General features: G+C 36.2%; 1 protein-coding gene across 5 annotated transcripts in view; it reads left to right on the top strand.

Moving 5' to 3' along the window:
• LOC150109945 (prolyl 4-hydroxylase subunit alpha-2-like) overlaps positions 1-15457 on the top strand; it is a 99595-nt gene extending 84138 nt beyond the window's left edge. For all 5 annotated transcript variants that reach the window (XM_090415903.1, XM_090415887.1, XM_090415912.1 and 2 more), the window contains 6 exons: positions 4121-4300; positions 4457-4531; positions 6378-6440; positions 9655-9723; positions 11959-12055; positions 15004-15457. In XM_090415903.1, coding sequence (XP_090272029.1) covers positions 4121-4300; positions 4457-4531; positions 6378-6440; positions 9655-9723; positions 11959-12055; positions 15004-15074 — 555 coding nt within the window. In that variant the 3' untranslated portion in view covers positions 15075-15457. The remainder of the gene's footprint in view (positions 1-4120; positions 4301-4456; positions 4532-6377; positions 6441-9654; positions 9724-11958; positions 12056-15003) is intronic.
• Positions 15458-22220: the final 6763 nt, after the last annotated feature.

Raw genomic sequence — 22220 nt, 5'->3', positions numbered from 1 at the left:
ACTTGTACGTTTGAGTGAGAAATAATTTACAGTTTATCAATGATTATTAATTGAAAGCTAATAACGTAAACTTTTCATGTTGTACATCATAGTTTTAGTCGTTTTATCACAGAGTTTATCCATTTATTACAACTACAGCAATTAAATGCATTAAAACAAAATTTATAAATATATATAATTTATTTTTATTGTATATATACTGTAAAGTGTAATCGTATTCAACTGCAACTGTAAATTACTAACTACAGTTACTATTATTAATTCATTATACAAAAACTGTATGAAAATTTTGTTGTTAATATTAGAACAATACGTATTGTAAATACATCATATATAAGCAAAAAATATTATCAAGAATTTTTTAATTGAAATCTAATGTAGAAAATGAACGATAATATGCAGCACTTAGCGCTGAGTTTTGTAAAATAATATGCTGGAATATAATTATTGTACTTTACTTAAGTAAGTAAGATGATTATTGTATTTATGTTAATATTTTAGAGATCAATAAAAATATTCTTCTTCTTATTATTGTGCTATCTTCTATCGAAGGTCAGCGACCATCTTGGCGAACAAACTGCGATCTTGTGTTAATCTGAGCAGTTGTGCACTGCTCTTTCCTGTCCACATCTTGATGTTGTCCAACCATGATATTCTTTTTCTTCCTCTAGTTCCTTTGCCATCAATTCTTCCTACCAAAATAGTTTGTAGAAGTTGGTATTTGCTGTTTCTCATGATGTGTCCAAGATATGATGTTTTTCGTTTCTTGATTATTTGTACAAGATGTTTAGCTTTGCCAATGGATTTTAAGACATCTTCATTGGTAATTTTTTCTGTCCATGATATCTTTAGCATTCTTCTGTATAGCCACATCTCAAAGGCTTCGATTTTCTTGATGGTTGTCGCCTTCAATGTCCATGTTTCAACTCCATAGAGCAGAATAGACCACACGTAGCATTTCAGCATTCGGCATCTGACTTCCATGTTTAGGTCTTTATTGCAGAATAGTGTTCTCATTTTCATGAAGGACTGCCGTGCAACTTCAATCCTTGTCTTTATATCTATTTCTGGATCCCACCGTTCATTAAGCCAGCAACCAAGATATTTATATCTTGACACTTGATCAATATTTTTCCCATTGAGTGTCAGTTTCATTGATGAGGCTGGATGTTTGCTGATGATCATGTATTTTGTCTTGTTGATGTTTATATTTATTCCCATTCTTTGGCTTTCTATGTATACTCTGTCAACGAGTTTTTGGAGATCCATAATGTTATCTGCAATTAGCACGGTGTCATCTGCATATCGTAGGTTGTTAACAATCTTTCCATTTATTGTGATTCCCTCTGGACATTCTTCCAATGCTTTTTTAAAGATTACCTCTGCATATATGTTGAACAGGAGTGGTGAGAGCACACATCCTTGTCTCACTCCTCTTTTGATGTTAATATCACTGGTGGTAATGTTGTCTAATTGAACGGTAGCTGACTGATTCCAATACAGATTTGTTATTAGTCTTATGTCTTGTTCGTCTAGCCTTATTTGTTGAAGGATTTCTATTAAGTTGGTGTGTCTGACTTTGTCAAATGCTTTTTCAAAATCTATGAAACACATAAAGACAGATTTCTGTTTTTCTATGCATTTTTGTATCAATATTTGGGTACAGAAAAGGGCCTCTCTAGTACCAAAACCATTCCGAAAGCCGAATTGTGTTTCACTTAGAGTTTCTTCACTTTTTCTATAAATGCGATTCTGAATTACTTTCAAAAATATTTTTAATGTTTGGCTCATTAGACTAATAAGTCTGAAGTCACCACAGGAATTCGCTTTGGGTTTCTTTGGGATAGTGATAAATGTAGATTTGAGCCAATCTGATGGAAATTCATCACTTTCATATATTTTATTAAATAGTTTTTCAAGAAGTTTGATGTTATCTGGTTCGATTAATTTTAAAAATTCTTTGCACACCATCTGGTCCACTGGCTTTTCCTGTTTTACTTTTTTGTATAGCATTCTCTATTTCGCATTTCACGATTGCTGGTCCTTGAATGTTATCTTTTATATTTATAGGCTTCTGTCTAATATCATTGAAAAGTTCTGTTACATATTTTATCCAAATCCGTGCTTTATTCTCTTCTTCTAGAACTATTTTTCCATTTTCGTCTCTTAGAGACACTATTTGCTTTTTCCTCAGTTTTCCGGAAATTTCGTTGATTTTCTTATACAGATTGAAATTATCATGTTGTTTCTGAAGCAGTTCAATTTCAGTACATAAATTTTTCATCCAATTTTCCTTGGCTTCTTTTATTTTTTTCTTGATGATGTTATGTGTTTCTGTATACCTGGCTAGGTCTTTGTTTTTATACATTCTTCTTGTATCAATAAGAGAAAGAATCTCATCTGTCATCCATTCCTGTTGTTTTATATTATTCACATAACCTACTTCTTCAATACTTGTTGTTACGATGGCATTCTTTAAGCTATTCCAAAGAGATTCCACACTTTTATTTTCCTCTATGTTAATGTGTTGTAATCGCAGGTTAAGCTGTGTCTTGGCATTTTTATTTATTTTCGGGTCTTTCAGTTTTTCTACATCAATTTTCTTTTTCTTCTTTTGTGATTTTTTAGCTGATTTTAATCTAAGACGTATTTCTGCAACTATGGGATTGTGGTCTGATGAGATATCTGCTCCAGGATAAGTCTTTGCACTCTTTATACTACTGTGGAATCTTTTATTTATCAGTATATAATCAATTTGATTTCTGACAATATTATGTTGGTTATCTTGAGGCGATTTCCAAGTGTACAGTCTTCTGGATGGAAGTTTAAACCAGGTATTTGCTATTGTTAGATCTTCTTCCTGACAGAATTGGACTAGGCGATCTCCTCTGTCATTTCTGGTGCCTAAGCCATGTTCGCCAACAATTTCTCCATCACCCCCTCTTCCCACTTTTGCATTGAAGTCACCCATCATTATGTTTATATCATGTTTCTTTGTTAGGTTTTTAATCTCTTTTAGGTGTTCATAAAACTCTTCAACATCTTCTTCACTTTTGTCAGCTGTGGGTGCATAAGCTTGGATGATATTTATGTTAACGGGGTTTCCCTTAAGTTGTAACAGCATTATCCTTTCAGAAAATGGAATCCAATTTATTACTGATTTATTGATTTCTTCATCTACTATTACAGCTACACCATGTCGATGTTTGTTCTCATCATTCCCAGAGTAATACATTGTCATATTATCTTGTTGACACTTTCCAGATCCTGGCCATCTTGTCTCGCAAATTCCCAAAATCCGGATGCCCAGCCTCTTCATTTCTCTTGTGGCATTTCTTAATTTGCCAGCTTCATACAGAGTTCTGACATTCCAAGTTGCAATTTTAAAAGTGGACACCATTTTGAGTCCGGAGATTCTTCGCACCCCTGTCCCATTTAAGGGACGCCGGGAACTTGGGGCCAATTGTAAGGGTTTGCTCGCCATGGTGGTTGTTCTGGAGATAAGGTAGAGCAGTAGTTTCTCCATTTGCTTTCTGCTCCGCAGTATTACAGACGTACACAACATAATCATATTGCCATCTGCAAATCTCTGATCACAAGCTTTTCCGTCATCATTTGGCTTCAACCTTGTGTCAGTACTGACAATGCTGCTTCCCAATGTCAGGGGCGGTGACCCCAGTAGGTACTTATTTAATGGCGGCACTACTCGCCATGTCACCGAGTTGTCATTGGGCTTTGTGAGGTTTTAAGTGAGACAGAGTTACCACTTCTGCTCCCCCACGCCCTGATAGCTCAGTCGCTGTTGGTCCACGGCTGCTTATTCGCCAGATTGCTCTGCTTATATCGCAGCTAACCTCCATATCTGAAGGCTGTTCCCCGATCCGCCACCTGGGGACGCACCCGGTAGTAGTCAGCTCTGCCCCGGGCTTTTAATAATAATAATAAAAATATTATTATTATTAAAAAAAAGTGGCACGCATGCTCGTTTTCAACAATGTGTTGTATATTATTCGTTTGCATGTATTTTTGGTTTTTATAAGCAATTTATTAGTTTAATGATCAGGATAAAAAAAATACAATAAAAGAATAACAGTTTAAAAGTTTTTTTTTTTCATTGTAGCTTAGCAGGTCGATGGTTCAGGCCAAAGCAGGAAATGAAGAAATATCTGTAACTAGGACCAGTCAAAATGGGTGGGTATCTCCCGAGGAGCATCCTGTTGCATATAGAATCAATCACCGAGTTGAAATGGTGACGGGATTATCGACAGATGTTTCGAAAGAACATTCCGAGATGGTACAGGTAAGATCGTTTTCCTTCTTCATCATCATGTAATGAGGTTAACGAAAAACTTCCTCACACCATCCGCTTGTTTGTTGAAGCAGTCATTTACTTTCAGAATGTATAAAAGAGTACCAATGCAATTAATTTGCTGAGTGATTTATTTTATAATTACAGATTGCTAATTACGGTATGGGAGGTCACTACACCCCTCATTTCGACTATCTCATTGTGGATAAGCCTTCAGAAGAGGTGAGACTGTTTTTATTTTACAGTAGTATGGATATCGTCGAAATAAGATTTGTCGTTGTTGTTTTTGATAGGTTTTTATATAAACCCATCATATTTTATATTTTTGTATTTTTATTTATTTTTTACATAGTCCAGAACTCTGCTCTAGAGGTCAAACACGAAACTTTTTCACGTCTCCAATAAGCGTGGGCTCACACCAAGATATGAAATTCATCTTCCATCTACAGATGCTCACAAACATTCATCCCCAAAGTGGTGTAGTAGTTTAAAACGTCACTGGAACTAATTTACTTGAAATAAATTATGTGTGTGTGTGTGTGTGTGTGTGTGTGTGTGTGTGTGTGTGTGTGTGTGTGTGTGTGTGTGTGTGTGTGTGTGTGTGTGTGTGTGTGTGTGTGTGTGTGTGTGTGTGTGATAAAAAAATGTTATTATCATACATATTTCATGAATGCATGAAGGACTATTGTATTTAAAGAGTTTAACTTGTATTATGTGGCAGAAAGAGAGTCTAGTAAAACTAGAAATGCTTCCAATTCACCTTGAATCAAGCGGTTGTGGTTTCAAGGCAGGATTTCCTTCTTCATCATCATGTAATGAGGTTAACGAAAAACTTCCCCACACCATCCTCTGGTTTGTTTACGCAGTCATTTATTTGACAGTTTACATTACCTTATGGAGCCTGCGTAGCTTAGTGACTATCAACGATGGCCTTTGGCTAAAAATACCTCGAATCCTATTTGGGATGTAAAGAACCATTTGTTCCTTCTTTCACTCTCTCTTTTTCTTCTCCGACAAAATATGAGTTAGTTTCATACGAATAAGACATGTTTTCCTCCCAAAAATTTGTGTTTTTCTTTCCAAAAGACAGACAAATCGGATAGAAGAGCGCATGCAATGAATGGACATAATGCACTAACCTCATAGCATTAGTTGTTTCGGCCGTAATTACAAAACAACAACAATATTACCCTTTCTACTAAAGGGATATTCTCAAGGTTAGCTTGGTAGTAATCAGTGATTCCCAATCGACGTAGTCGTGACATGAACTGGTGTATTTGATTGAGTCTCCGGGAGGTGGTGAGATAATTAATCCTGAATCACTAATTTAGAGGAGTAACTGTTAGTTTCCTTATAATAATAATAATTATTATTATTATTACGTGACACCTCCAAGGAGTCTCAACACTCATCGATGGAGAGCACCCACTCTACAACTCTCCGTTTGCACCACTTAATCCACCAACTACAGCGAATTACAACTACCTCATTATCTACATGTAGCGCCATCTACTCCCCACCACCACCACCACCACCACTAGTAATTTTTGTCTGTAAATTGAGTGTGTTCTCAAGGCCGATTTGTCTGTAATCAATGATGGCGTTTAACAATATCGGAAATCATCGTTTAAATGTCTCCTGTGACAACAGGAGATATTAAAATTATGCTTTCCATAATATTAGATATTCCTTCCTTTTATGGTTTTACACATAGATAGATTTCAAAGATCTATGATAACATGATATATGAATTAGGCTCGAAATTTGGATAGGATTGGTGGAGAATCTAGAATAATGAGTCTTAATGCAAAAATAAAGATATAAATAATGTGCAAACTAATTTTATAATTTAAATTAAGAAAAAGTAAATTATAAGTATCAGTGAATATAGCATGCAATATAAAAACTGATAATATATCAAAAAATGTTTATTTTTAAAATATGCAATCTATTTCAATAAGATTTGTTTCAATAAGAGCCTGCTATATTTAACTGGTTTCTTTACTACATATAAGTAGCATATAACTTTATAGCATATATAAACAGTGTCTCTATATTCGTATTTCAGCTTGAAAAGATAAGTGAAAAAGAGCTGCGCTCTGGTGATAGAACAGCCACTTTAATGTTCTACGTAAGTATCTCTTCATGTTTCAGTCAATTATAAACATTCAAGTGAGATGGATATTTATTATAAAGTCAGATCAACATCAGAGGTGTAACTATATTTACTTACACTAAAAGCAATAATAAAATTCCTATGTAATCAGGATTAACTAACCCATGAATATACCATTTATACCATAATAACTAGACTTATACCACACGGACTATACCTCCCTTCCTCTCAACGGCTCTACTCTTTGGCCCATTTCCAGTCCTGTTCACGTCCACCTCCCCCCCCCCCCCCCCTTCCTCACGCATATGAATCTTCTCTCTCTCTCTCTCTCTCTCTCTCTTTCATAAACCTTATATTATCACAAGTAATAAGGAACGAAGAAAAAAAAATCCTTTTTTGTGCGCGATTAAAAAACAGTATATGGTGAATGCGTATGTTGGTTTTTCTTTTTGAAATGAGTTGTGCCCGTCTAAGGTGAATTTGCAAGGTGGAAATAGTTGCCACGGTTTTGAGGCAGTATGCTGTGAGATGGAAGTGAACACGATGAAATATTTAGTTGGGTGTTGCTATAGACCTGGTAATATGGAGGGTAATGAGAAGGAAATGTATAGGCAAATTTAGTATTAAGACTAGCAAGAAACGAGTGATCATTATGGGCGACTTTAATTATGGTAATATAAACTGGAATCAAACGACTGTTCTGGGGGCAAACAAAATTAATTTCTGGAGTTTTTGAAAGACAATTACCTTAGAAAGTACGTAACGAAGGTCTAGGATCAAGGGTTTTGTCTTTGATCATGTCATCAGATGATGTTATTATAAAAATGGAATCTGAAATCTTCCACCAGTTGGTGAGAGTGACCACGAGGTGATCAATTGCAGGGCACAGTCATTCGAGGACGTCTATTAGAAAGGGACATATATGGAATTATAAGGGTGGTAATTATGAAAATCTCAGAAAACAGCTTGCGTCAATAAATTGGAAAGAGGAACTGGATGGAAAGGATATCAATGTTGCTTGAGTCCTACTAAATAACTATTTGGTGGAGGCAATATCAGAATATATTCCAAAGGTTAAGAGGGCAAATAGAGCAGGTGTGAAATGAATGGATTAAGAGATAAGGTATGCAATCTAGAAGAAGAAGGTATTATGAAAGAAGTACAAAAGGAATAGTTATAACAACCATTTTCATGAGAAATACAAAGAGCAGGCGAAGAAGGTGCCTCGCTTGATAAAGGTAGAGAAAGTGCAGTATAAGTACCAGTTAGCTAATGCGGCTAAAAAAATTCTTAAGATTGTTTTTCCATATGTGGCCAATAGAAGAAAGAATGGTTATGGAAGGATGAGATTGATTTGTGAAAACGGAGGAATGATAACCACTGCGCAGGATATAGTTGAGATATTTAACGAGCAATTTATAAGCAATTTAAATTTATGAATATGACATCATGCAGAAAGCAGTGGGAAAGGAGGAAGAGGAGGAGGAACTGTTAGTAAGTTAAAAGGAGGTATATGAGAAATTAAATAGACTTGATGTAAATAAGACTATGGGACTCGATACTATTTCACCACATGCTTTGAGGGAATGTTCCGGAGAGCTAACCACAGTTTTTACATATCTTTTTAACATGAGTCTTGCACTAGGTCAAGTCTGTGTGTCTGAAGTTATGGTTAAGGTGTTAGAGAGGCTAATTAGGACCAAGATTCAGAATTGGGTTTAAAAACAGAAAAATACTCTGTGGTGGCCACCATGGATTTGTTAAAGGAAGATCGTGCTTTAGCAATCTGCTTACTTTTTATAATAAAGTGACAAATGCATTAGATTAGTTCGCTGATTGGAGATTGGCTGTCTGATAACGAGTTGTCTATGGAGGAGCGATATTCCAGAATAGGAAAGTTACTAGTGGTGTACCCCAAGGGTATTTTGTGATCCATTGTTGTTTAATTGGTATTTAAATAATATTGGGAGAGATTTGAATGGTGATATGCAGTTGTTTGCAGATGATGCAAAGTTGGGGAGAGCTATCAGGAGTAGAGCTGATGTTGTGACTTTGCAAGAGGACTTGAATACACTGGCTGAATGGGTAAATGAGTGTGAATGTCAATTCAATGTTGCAAAGTGTTAGGTTTTGAAATTTGGGAAGTAGAGATGGAATGTAGAGTACACAATCGGTGGAAATATCTTGGAAGAGGTAGAGGAGATGAGAGATCTGGGAGTGATTGTGGACAAGAACCTAAAATTTCGGAGACATGTTGCTAAAATTGTGAGGACAGCACATCAGATAATGGGAATGATGCGGAGGGTACTGACTTGTGGAAGTAAGGATGTTATGGTTCCCTTGTGCTTTGATCAGACCACATGTACGCAGATTTGGTCACCTGGTTTTCAAAAAAAGATGAAGATGTGGAAAAGGTCCAGAGACGATTGACTAAAATGGTTTCTGGTCTCTGGAATGCTGAGTATGAAAACAGATCGAGAAATTTACAGAAATTGGTGGAGAGAAGGAGGAGAAAGGTTATGATCGAGATATATAAGCTGGTAAGAGGTTATTACTACATTGTCGGGGAAGTTTGTGTAGAATGGGTGAAAGGGGGGAGAGAACAAGAGGTCATCTCTTGAAGCTGAATAAGGAGAGTGTAAGCATGGGGAGGGTGAGGAGCAGGTTTTTTCCATGGAGAGTGGTGAATCATTGGAATGCAAGAGTGTATTGAGCGTAGAGTCAGTGAACATATTTAAAGCGCGGTTTGATAAACTGTGTGTGTGTATACCTCCCACGATGAGTCTTTGACTTTATGGAGGTTTATAATAATAATAATAATATGTATATATAATAATATGTATTTTTTATCTTGGTATGTCTATATCTATTATTTCGTGCTTTGTTTAATCGTAAATTGTAAACAAATTGAGGTACCATAATATTGCTCATTAGTTTATTCTTATCACATTATCAAAGATATATAAGTTTAAGAATGACTAATAATACAGAAATGGCCAAACGAAATTTATCTACTTTTAAATTGTAGAAGCTTTAATTTTATTAATATTATTTATTTGCTTTTTTTATTTTTTTATTTCGGCGCCGTCATTTTAAGTTTATCTTTCATAATTTTATTTCGCTCTAACTTTTTTTAATTAAAAAATAGAAATAATAATAATACCGCTCTCGCTTTTATTATTATTTTATTTCTTTTTATTTACTTTTTACTTTTATTTATTTCGTTCAGCTTACAGACGTCAATCGAGGTGGCGCAACAGCATTCCCCAGAGTTGGAGCTGCGGTTCGGCCTAAAAAGGTTTGTTATTTTTATTGTCTAAGCGTGTTATATTTTTCGTTAGTTTCCTGTATGCCGAATTGCTTGCTTGTGCATTCGTTGGACACTATTCAAAGTGTTCGTTATTCATATGCAAACTATCTTTTAAAACAGATGAATGAAAATTTCTCGACCAAGTCAATAATATGTTGAGCCGCATATTTAGGTTTTCGAAGTACTGATTTTTTTGTTACAGCGGCATGCGTTAAAAACACGTCTTTACCATACACATCTTTACTCTTGCTATTGCTCACGCAACATTCTTAAACATGACCCTTCCATAATGTAGTGCTTTTTTTTTTTTTTTACATGAAAATTTCTTGATAATGCCGGCAAAGACGTTTTTAACTCAATAAAGTATAGGGAGTTGAGTCTGTTTCTATAGTTGCTATTTCTTACCATGGTACGTGTGTGTGTGTGTGTGTGTGTGTGTGTGTGGTCTCATATTCGAACAAGTCACGACTTGATTGTATCTGAGTATAAGGACATGTGTGCGTGTTCCTGCCCATTAAGTTTTATGTAAACTGTGAGAGAGAGTAACAGAAATATGAGAGCGAGTTGTGCGAGAATTTCAGAGTGGTTCCGGCTTAGAAAGGTAAACGATTACCCTATCTAAAGTGTTGAACCTCTCCAATGCTCTTCAAATTCTAGAAATGAAGTGGAGAATCTAGACTGGAGAATACAAACTTCACGCTGACACACCTTCACGTTCATCCCATCTTGTGTTGTAATAAAGAAATTAAATCTATATCTTTAAAATGACGAAATCCATTTTACTCAGTTCCAGCAGCTTTGAAAAATCAAAAGGACTGACCAAAAATAAATGAGGTAGCTCCCCCCCCCCCCAGAATACCAAAAATGGTATTTGAATGGTTGCTTCTACTAACAGTAGAGCAACCATTCACATACGGTTTTGGGTATTCTGGAAAAAAAAATCATAAATAAATAAAGGAGTCTATTTTTATCTTTAAACCAAAATAAATAAAATACATTATTTTGATTTTCATTGCATGTGTCAATATTTCAACACCTCGTGATCTTTATTGCTTTCCAGATGTAGCCTGAAAATACTTAATTGGATTAATTCAGAGATTCCGCAATTGAATAAATGTTCCAAGTCTTTTTATTTTATTTTATTTTATGCACGTGAATTATTAACTGCAAACTTATTCTTTTATACGTAAGTTACGTAACCATGTACATCGGAATAGCGTTGCCGATTATAATGCAGACGTTTAACAATGATAAAGAATTTTGACTGCCTTCTAGTTCATGAAAAAATAAAGAATATTTCTTTCAATATAAAATTACTGTTCTTGAAAATTTACGTAATTTTTAGAGAAAATTTTCAGCCAGGTTTATTGGCTATCTTTAGTGTACTTAAGACATAAAATTAAAATAAAATAAATAATATAAAATTAAATGAAAAAAATGTTCTCGTTTCGATACAGAAGATTTCAGTAACTGACACAAAATGACATTACAATTTGATAGAAATAACTGTGACAACAGAAGTAAACTGGATGAAATAAATAAAATGGCTTAAAAATTAACAACTGTGCGAGATAAGATTTGATTTAAATTTAATATAATACATTTCCTTTACATGCTTTATAATTCAGGTAATTCAAAATAACCGCATAAAGAATTAATGACACAATTCAATGAGCATTTTTCTATCAAATAAGAAGCAGTGGATCCAATATGTATTGTAGATACGTATGCGTACAGGACGTACAGCTGATAGTTTTTATGCTTCAAGTAGTTTTCTTCGGGTTTTAAAACTTCCATCGATGTAGAAAACATGAAATGCGATGGCATCAAAACTCTTAGTGAGGATGAAATATAATATTTCATCCTCACTAATTACACATATACTGCCTTAAAATCTGACTTTTCAGGCCACGTTTTGCTCTGACATCTTTCGATGTTTGCTTGTTTTGTCTCTTGTTTGATATATGTTTTATAATGATTTCCTAAAGAAAATTACCTTCCCTATTTTAGGTAAATTGCTTATATGTATATAAGCAAAGTGGAGCACCGAGTACAAAAGGAATAAGTTGTAATACCAATCGCGGAGAGCCATAATTTGTAAACTCATATTATGTTGAGGAAATTTTTGAATAATTTTTTGACAATTTCAGGCTGATGTTAAAGATAAGGAAGGGAAGTAGCGCTTGTTAACATTGTCTTGTCAAACACTGTTATCCTTTTTAGGGTTCTGCAGTATTTTGGTACAATATCAGGAGGAACGGGGAAGGTGACACTCAAACGCTTCATGGAGCATGTCCGGTTCTTTATGGAGGTAAATGGGGTAAGTGCGGTTGCTTTTTTAATGCCGGAAATAAATTAGTTACATTTGTCATTAATACACACACACATACACACACACCGACACACGCGCGCCCGCGCGCGAATTGCAGTTTATTTAACAGCAAAACTAATGGTTATGCATGATTAAATGGGAAACTAAGTGGAAAATATTTCAGTAGCACGAAAATGGTTAAATAAAATTAACCAAATCTTTGTTGCTTTTTTTTTTCTTGAAAATTCCAATTAGGTTTTATTAACCCTACGTTTAACAAATGTGGCTTTGTTTGTACAGACTAGCTTCGGTGGACTTTTGGTGTTATCGGAGGCTACCTCAAACACTACATTTGCTTCCACAGAACTCACTGGCTTGTCAAATCGTTTGTTCACCCACCATGTTTTATAGGTTTTCAATCTTTCATCCTTTGGACTTTATAAAATAAGAGAAGCCATATTGCAGGTAATAGAAGCAGAACTATTATTAAACCACGCCAAATCATCAAAGATATTTCTATTGCTGAAGAATATTTTCAGAATTCAGAGTTTCATGGCGAGAGCATAAATTTTATGAGCTAGCATATTGATCTTAATATTTTCAGATGAACCCTTGATAATTAGCAGTAGATGTTTCTAGGCTTCTTGTTGATAGCCTTTAGGAAGACGATGAATTGACTGGACTCTTTCGATTTCTTAGATTCTTCACTTTTATGTATGTGAAAAGCGACTTTAATTATTCAGTGTGAAGTCAATATGCTGCTTATTGGATGCTAGAAAATACCATGCTTGGTCTCTAAAACAGAATTCTCAGATTATCTAACGCTTAGTTTACCCACATTACTAAGTTATAGAATCTGCACTTTCAAATGTGAATCTATCACATACTGTTTGATCAAAAATATTCGGACGCATGCTCATTCCAACTCTCACTCTAATTTTGAAAGCCATTGATAATGAAATGGCCCATCCTTTACTGCTATAACAGTCTTCATTCTTCTGGGAAGGTTTTCTACTAGATTTTGATACTCTGGTGTAGTATTTCTCTTTCATTTTTCCAGAAGATCATTACTGCGGTCGTCACAGATGTTGAGCGATTTGGCCTGACTCGCTTTGGAGTTCCAGTTCATCCCGCAAGTGTTCACATGGGGGTTGAGATCAGGGTTTGTATGCAAGTCTCTTTAAGTTCTTCAACACCTATCTCATCAAATTGTTCCTGCACAGACCTATCGCTTTGTGAACGGGGGCATTGTCGTGTTGATATAGGAAAGGACCTTAACCAACCTGTTGGTTAAGGTCCTTTACAAATAATTCGGGCAGATAGTATTCTCCTGGCATCAGCCAAACTCGTTTCACTGGTCCAGAGTCCCTTGGCGTTGCTTTTGCTGATGTTAGACTTGTGCGGCGACATCAAAATAAAAGTTCATGGATATTCGCGAACGATACCAGCAACATGCCACAACATATCATCCTACTGGAACATTACAATCTGATAAGCTAATCACCATGAAGGGATTTACCTGAACAGCTACAGTGGAGTTACTTTTTAGCCAGTCGTAATACGGAGCTTGAAGAGAGTCTCCAGAAAGCAGCCCTCATACCATAATGCTATCATCTACTTCCCGTTTTTGCTGGATCACGATATCCAGAGTGATTCCTCTCTCTCTCTCCCCAGGTTTTCGTCTGAATCCCCTCCACCACCGTCTACCCATCGATGAAAGAAGTCTGAAAACAAGCTTAATCGAAAAAAGGCAACATTTTTCCAATTTTTAATGGTCCAATGATCTCTTAGAGATACAAATTGTAGAAATATGCGTTAGTGATTATATTATACGTAAGCATGGATATCCTGCATGTAAAACGAGTGACTTGTTTCCTGGTCAAATTCCATGATCAGCCGTTCCACAAACAGGTTTTCGTCATGGACTTGCACAAGGTGGGACAGCCTGTCTCACTACGAGCATTCATGAGGCATGGCACCCATCATTGGCCTAGAGACTGATGGTCTGCTCAGTATCCTTCCACTCTTGGAATGGCGTAATTTTTGCTATATACTTCACCCTATGAACAACTTACATGATTGGCAGTATACTGTCATTCCAGCTCCCTACAATCATGCCTTTTGTTTCCCGAAGTCCATATAGGTACATCCTGTACCCCATATCGATCAGTATCTTCGAATGAAAGTACATCACACTTCCAGTATCACCTACACTAGCTTTCACTGTCCATGGTACGAATGCTACATTGAGTAATAGAATGGCAAACTGAGAATTGAGAAATAACAGGGGGGACAGTCATAATATTTTAAATGGACTGTATATGAGCACACGCTGCAACTATATGGCAGCGTTTGATCATACTGTATATCTATTAATGTTGTCAGGTGCTCGTCTAACTTAAGGGTAACAGGAGCTCTTGGCTTAGGCTCCTTGAATCTGACTCATTACTTAAAACAGGGCTGTCCAAAACGCGCACCGCATGTGGCCCTCGGTGCGATTTTCTGCAGCCCGCCCGCCTGTGGGTTTTGATTTTTACGAGCGAAAAAAATAAAATAACAATTTGAGCCGAATGCGTATTAGATATTTTAATTCTATCACTAATCAACAATCTCGATGTTGATAATTTTATTCGGTGTTTTTACATTATTATATACCCACGTGTTTTTCAAATATTAGATGTTTCGGAGAAGCGTTCTTACACTGCTTTGTTCCAACGCGCATGATCCGGGCGCTCAAGGGGAACGTGAGCGCACAATTAGTTCGTTCAGCTATCGAGGTTGTGTCGCTGCTGCTCACTGAATTACTAGATACGCATTGGATGCAGCTCTCGGATAAATCCTATTTTTTAATGCGACCCTAGGATTACCTAAAGTTGGACAGCCCTGACTTAAAAGATAAAAACCATAATAATGTAATGGATTAGGTGCATAATTATATACATTTATTTATTTTCTAGTGGCTAATTACTGGATTCGTGAAAGTGGACAAATGTTTAGAAGAAGGTGCAGTCTGGATCCAAATGAATAAATCAAATTTTGGAATTTGAAAAAAAAAAAAAAAAAAAATCAAAATAATAATAAATGAAATTCGTCTGAAATGCGAAACTTCTACAAGAAACACATTCCAATCAGAGGACAGCAACAATTGGACAGGCACGTGCAGCTAAATGACAATGTGCATTAATTTTCTTAAAATATCGGCTAGTTATTAATTCTCTGATGATTATTTAACTCGTTAATATTACTTTATAGACTCCCTGAAGATCTCTCTTAATAATAGTAATAATTCTGGCGATCTTTGTTTATTGCAAGTCATGTGGAAAAGCGCACACGCTGGTTCGTGGAATAGGATTTCGAGTAACTGACTTTAAAAAAAAAAAATGAGATGAATTAAATAAAAGTAAAAATATAAATAAGTGACTATGTTTGTTGTAGCTCTTTTATTTATCAAATATTCTTACATGTTTAATCTTCTATGACACAAACATTTACATTAGTGTGAGGTAGAACCACCGCCATCTATTGGTCAAAACAAAAACTGAATGTCAATATATATATATATATATATATATATATATATATATATATATATATATATATATATATATATATGTGTGTGTGTGTGTGTGTATAAAGTTTCTCAGATCTTAAAATGAAAAATAATTTGTTTTATAATCATATTTTCTGAACGATTTATTTCTGTATATATGTGTGTTAGAGAGAGAAAGAGGACGGTGAACGTATGCGTGTGCATATTTCTAATAATACAAAATATCAATTGGAAATCTATTTGTTGTAAGTTAAGTACGCAGTACTTAACATACTGAATGCGATGTTATTCTCGAATCTTTGAGAACAAGAATGAAACAATTTTCTTTATTTCTTAAAATTAGGATAGATTTGGATTGCATTATCTGCTTATAATCCAATAAATTTCAGCGGGTATGCAATCGATTTTCTATATTGTTACGAGAGAGAAAGTTATATAGTGTTAAAGGTGAGCTAATATAGGGTGTAATTTCTCTTCAATGTCTAACAGTTAATCTGTATTACAGAACAGAGAGAGAGAGAGAGAGAGAGAGAGAGAGAGATCCCTCTACAGCTGCAATCACCCCTTGATTCGAAGAAAAACGCTGACCAGCGAGGAAGAATTTTAGTTTTGGGAAGAGATAGAAATTAGAGGGAGCCAAAATTCTCACGAATTTTTTCGTCTAGGCTGTTTAAAAGATCGGAATAATATTCCCAGGTTATTGTTTTACCCTTTTCAAGATAATTAATAAACAAAATGCCTTTATCATCCCAAAACACCGATGCCATGACCAGAGCCGTCGCCTGATTAGATCGCGCCCTGAGGCAAACAAATGTCGCCCCTGATGGATTATAAGACAAAAATCTCCAATTGTTATTTTGTTTTTATTACAATAGAAACATTAATACAAAGCGATCTGTACACGGAATGTGAACTAACAATCTGAGATTTGCAGATGACATTGTTATTATTGAAGAAGACGAAAGAGAACTACAAAAAACACTGAAACTGTTAAATGAGGAAGGGAAGAGATTTGGACTTGTTATGAACTGGGAAAAAACAAAGACAATGGTATTTGGTAAGAAGAACATGAAACAAAAGATACAAGTGGATGGAACTGATATAGAAAATGTAGAACAATTCACATATTTGGGAAGTAAACTGACATATGACTTGGACTGTAAAAAAGAAATAAAGATCAGGATTGCAAAGGGAAGAACAAATCTGAAGGCCATGGATAACATCTGGAAAAGTGAAGTGATCAGTCTGCAAACAAAACTAAGAGTATTGGAAACATGCATCTTCAGCGGTGTACTCTATGGATCTGAAACGTGGGTAATAAATAAGGAATCAAGAAAAAGAATTTTGGCATTTGAAAGAACTTGTTACAGGAAGATTCTCAGAATAGGATGGGTACAGAAAATCACCAATGAAGAGCTCTATCAGAAGATACAACCAAAACAGAATCTGATGCAGAAGATTATAAAACGGAATCTGCAATTATTTGGACATACATATCTGTAGAATGAATGAGGACTGGAAGATAAAGACATTTATGTTTGGTATTTTGGATGGTTTAAACAGAAGAGGTAGACCATACAGAGAATGGATAGACGATATAAAAGACTGGTGTGGAATGGGTGTATACAAAAACTGCGACACTGTGCACTGGACAAAGAAAGGTGGAAGAAGATAGTGAAACAGGCATCAGACATCAACGGGCAGTGAGCCCATGATTCGTGATGATGATGATGATGATTACATAATAATATTAATTGAATGTTTGCTCTACGGGGAAATCGCACAATAAAACTATTTATAAGCTCTTCTAAATTTAAATTATAAGCTATGTCCGCCTCTATCGATATCATTGCTAGACTAACCAATCTTTCTTGTGTCTTTACTGTTCGCAAATAATTTTTAATCAGTTTAAGCTTGGAAAAACTTCTTTCCGCACTTGCTACGCTCCTAGCGACCCGCAATATAGCTGAACGAGCACCTTTATTAAGCCACGCCGTGAAGCAGGCTGCTTCTATGCTACACCTTGTCGACGGTACTGGTTATGACCTTTCCTACTGATGGAACCAATTTTGTCTTCTTTGGCGCTGAACAACCGGTTTCTGTCCACTGTTTTGACTGCTGAATGGATTCTGGTGTGTAATGGTGAATCCAAGTCTCATCCATAGTAAAACATCGATGCACAAAATCAGTTTTATTCTTGTTAAAATGCTCCAAGCACTTGTTCAGAGATTTTTTTTTTTTTTTTTTGATCTGCTGTAAACAAGCACGGCACCCAAGAGCGCCAAGCTTTTTCATTTGCAATTTTTCATGCAAAATGTATCCTACACGTTCTTTTGAAATGCCTATAATCTCAGCAGTTTCATGAACTTTGACTCGCCGGTCATCCAATACCATATTGTGCACTTGATCAATGATTTCTGGTGCTGTTACACTTTTTGGACGTCCTTCACGTGGATCACATTCAAGGCTGGTACAGCCACGTTTAAACTCGGCAGCCCATTTCTTAATTGGTGAAAACGAAGGAGAAGGGTGCCCATAAACTTTTATGAACTTCGAATGAATTTCTTTTGGCGTTAAACCGTATTTTACAAAGAATTTTATAACCACACCATACCAAATGCTTAGCTTTCCAGTGATTTCAACCATCCAGGAGGCAAGGAAGGGGTGTGCGGTGAGACAACAATGCCCAGAAATTAGTGGCTGTGATGGGTTATTGTGTCAATCAATCCAATTGAACGTTGTCATTTGTGATGAGTTGCTATTTTTGTTTTCTGAGTTTCGTTTGTTTTGCGTGCACGAAGTGTGAACTGACGTGTTTAGGACACCGATATCAACAAGTTTTAATATAAGAGTATAATTTTCTATAAATAATTTATAACTATTTGGCTAATTTACAATGGGAAACAGTGTTGACAGTCTTCTGAATGTCTCATTTTCTATCAGAACTTTGGATTGTATGATTTATTATTATAATACTCTTGACACTTCCAAAGAGTCCGAAGACTCATCGCGGGAGGACACTTATTGTGCAACTCTCCGTTTCCACCGAACCTTTACTACCAATCATCAATATCAGCGCCATCTACTGCCCACCACCACCGCTAGTATTTTTGTCTGTAAATTGCGTGTGTTCCTGAAGGGCCGATTTGTCTGTATGTATGTGGGATGAAAAACCCGAGTTTCCGGGAGAAAAAACCCTGCTACCTCCGTAGGAAATCGGCTAACTCACCGTCGATTGAAAGCGTCCACATAAAGGTTCCTCCCATCATGACGAGAATCGAATTTAAGTCTTTTCCAATCGAAGGGCGCGATGTACCGTCGTTCTTCCAATTGCGCTACGGAGGCTTATAATCGAAGATTTTGGAACGTGTGTATAAATAAAAAAAACAAATTATTTCAGTCTTTCTTGGGTTCAGTCGGGGAAAATAATAATTTCCAAAGTGATTACTTTTATCTATTTCTGTGCGAATTACCGTATTTGCCGGCGTATAAGACGCACCCCCTTTTTTGTACACATTTTTTTCAGGAAAAAAACTTTATCGCTGAATATTATAATGAATTTACAGTATTTCAAATATAAAGTAATAAGTAGGTCTACTTTCAATAAATACTTAATTTAACTAGGAAAGAGTACCCACCTTTTAATCGTCAAAACCCAGAAATTCAACTCCAGAACTAAATGAAGAGACACTTGAAACCTCTTCTAAATCAGAATCTGAGTCCTCATACAACAAATTGTCCTCTGTACCATCCAGTGCATTACTAATTCCACACTTCTTAAATGATTTAACCACTGTCTCAGTTTTCACAGCATCCCATGAAGCTTTGACCCGCTCACAAACTTGCGAAATGCTACGCCTCTTCTTTTTTCCTGATGGCATAACCTCAAAATCTGAACACTGCATCCAGCCGTTCCACTTCTCCTTCCTAAATCCCTTATAAATAGTTTATTAATACAGACATCTAAAGGTTGAAGCTGACTAGTTAAACCTCTTGGAATTACAGTTAACTGAGTTTTCAATTCCGTGAGTTTATTTGTAACATCGTCTGTTCTGTGAGAACGAAACTTATCCCATACTAGCATGGTAGACTTCTTCAACAGTCCACCAGGCGCCTAGATCAAATTTTATCTATCCATAACTTCATTTCTCCTCCATCCATCCAGCCTTTCGCGTGAACATGTACAAACACTCCTTTAAGCAGTTTTTCTTTGGGTAGCGTCTTCCTTTTCAAAATGAATTTTGTCCCATCAGCACAGCAGGATAAAACAACCGTGTAGCGAGTTTTTTCGTGTCCCGAAGTTTTAATAGTAACACTTTTAGTGCCCTTGGAATCTATAGTTTTGTTTGAGGGCACATCAAAAGTCAGCGGAACCTCGTCCATGTTTCCTACTTTATATTCAGCTGGCATCTTTTGTGATATTTTTGTTTTAGTCCGCATAGCTGGTTTCTCTTCATGAATCTTGAACACCATGATGTTGATCCAGTAAAGTTGGCGATCCCTCTGTTAGTGGCTTTCGCTTGATGAATAATCATTTTTGTAGACACTGAAAGTCCAGCTTTTCTGTGATCTAAAATCCAAGTATTCAGTTCTGCCTCAAGTTCTGGCCATTTTGCAGTTCCACTTCGTAGGTTACGTTTACTGTAAGTTGCTTTTTTTAAATCCTCTTCCTGATTCAGCCAAGTTCTTATCATTTACTCAGTTGGAGGTGGTCTTCTCTGCAGCACTGTTTCCATGTTCTTTAGCATACGCAATCACACGTTCACTCAAACAAAACCATACGTTGCCGGTGCAACATATGGTTTTGTTTGAGTGAACGTGTTAAAACGAAGAAATATATAGTCAATGCGTTTCAGATATTATATAAGGAATTCGGTTGAAGAGAATTAGCATTTGAACTCAACTGTAGGCTTGTCTTTGTCATTTAGTAGCACAATTTTTTGTTAATATCACACCAATCATATGAACGCGGGTGTCTGAAGTTTGAGAAATACTGCTGTACGTAACTGGAATGCTCTCACACACACACCGCAAGGAAGCAATAAAGAAATCGCGTAACTCGGAACAGAGAAAATTTCCAGAAATGAAAATAATAAAAAGCTGAGTATCGGCGTATAAGACGCACCCTGTTTTTCAGACCTATATTCAAAGAAAATAATTGCATCTTATACGCCGGCAAATACGGTATATGGCTGTATTTAAAAATATTATCAAAATTCAAATTAGAGCCTGTAGCACAGTAGAAGTGGCGTTTACACTCTATGACGAAAGACTGTGGTTCGAATCTGGTCGCCGACTAAAGGAACATTTCCCGACCAGTTCCAGAGTTAGCCGATCTCTGGCATGGACAAGGGAGTTTTTTTCTCCCAGAAACTTGGGTTTTTCGTTCCGTAAACTCTAGAAAATCGGCGGCCGATTCAAGACTATTTTCAGACATTAAAAATATAGTGTTAGGGTTAGAAGCCACGAGATGGAGGCACTTGTTAGCCGCCTTCTTCACTGCCTACCGATTAATTAGTGATAGTCTCGGATTAGCGACCAGTGGAGATTGAACTACCCACTTAGTCTCCAAAAAGTTAGAGCTAAAATTGCCTATCCTACTCCTATGCAGGAACAAAAAAAAAGGCGTTAGCTGATTTTTATTTTATTTTATTTTTAAATTCAAATTATCCGTGCCTCACTCTAGTATTCGCCAATGAAAATTTAATCTCACCACGAAGAGCAAACCCTTTGTTCTTCTCGCATAAACGGCAATTAATATATTTAAAATAATATTAATTGGTAAATTAACGTATTCAAAGTTATCCTACAATTAATTGCATTGGGCCAATTAAGATGAGCACTGATGCGCTATGCACCTTAAAACTTTCATACATTAATAAAAAGGCAATCATACTGTCAAATTAACGTGAATTTTATAGCGCCTGCTGCATAAGCCACACGACAGCACACTCCACTTAAATAGACACGAGACGCCACTAATGTGTGTGTGTGTGTGTGTGTGTGTGTGTGTGTGTGTGTGTGTGTGTGTGTGTGTGTGTGTGTGTGTGTGTGTGTGTGTGTGTGTGTGTGTGTGTGTGTGTGTGTGTGTGTGTGTGCAAACTTAATGTTTTGCTGTGCGATAGTAGTTAGTAGTTAGGCAGCTAACCAGATTGAATAAATTGTTAGATCAAACCTATTCCTTAAACAATAATACTATTGAAATTATCTAAATTAAGTGGATATTAAATCCAACATAATTTCAAATCCGAATAAAGAAACTATAAAAGTTTCGTGCAAAATTGACCAGAGAGCTAGCCGGAATACATCGCGTCCATACTACGAGTTGCCCTAGCCGAACCGTATAGATGACGACGAACGCTGTGAGCGTCAGTATATTCGCCTCCAATTGGTTCATTATAAGGCTAGCCTGACAGCTGTTTCAAACTCATTGGTTTTCGTCAGAGACAGTGTTTAAGTGGATGTTAAATCCACTTAAGTAAAGGTCTCACTCTAAAAATTAGGCGATCCCCAGACCACTCAAAACGAGTGACCGAAAGATTGTCCAACTTAGCTTTGCTTCCAGTCAGCTGACAAGCTCACCCTACCACTGAGCAGAACCGTTCATATTGCAGGGAAAAGCAT

The sequence above is a fragment of the Typopeltis vanoorti genome, chromosome 1, assembly GCF_054136105.1.
Source record: "Typopeltis vanoorti isolate ZY-2024b chromosome 1, IOZ_Tvanoo_1.0, whole genome shotgun sequence".
In the NCBI taxonomy this organism is placed as follows: Eukaryota; Metazoa; Arthropoda; class Arachnida; order Uropygi; family Thelyphonidae; genus Typopeltis; species Typopeltis vanoorti.
This window is presented reverse-complemented; position numbering and strand designations above follow the sequence as displayed.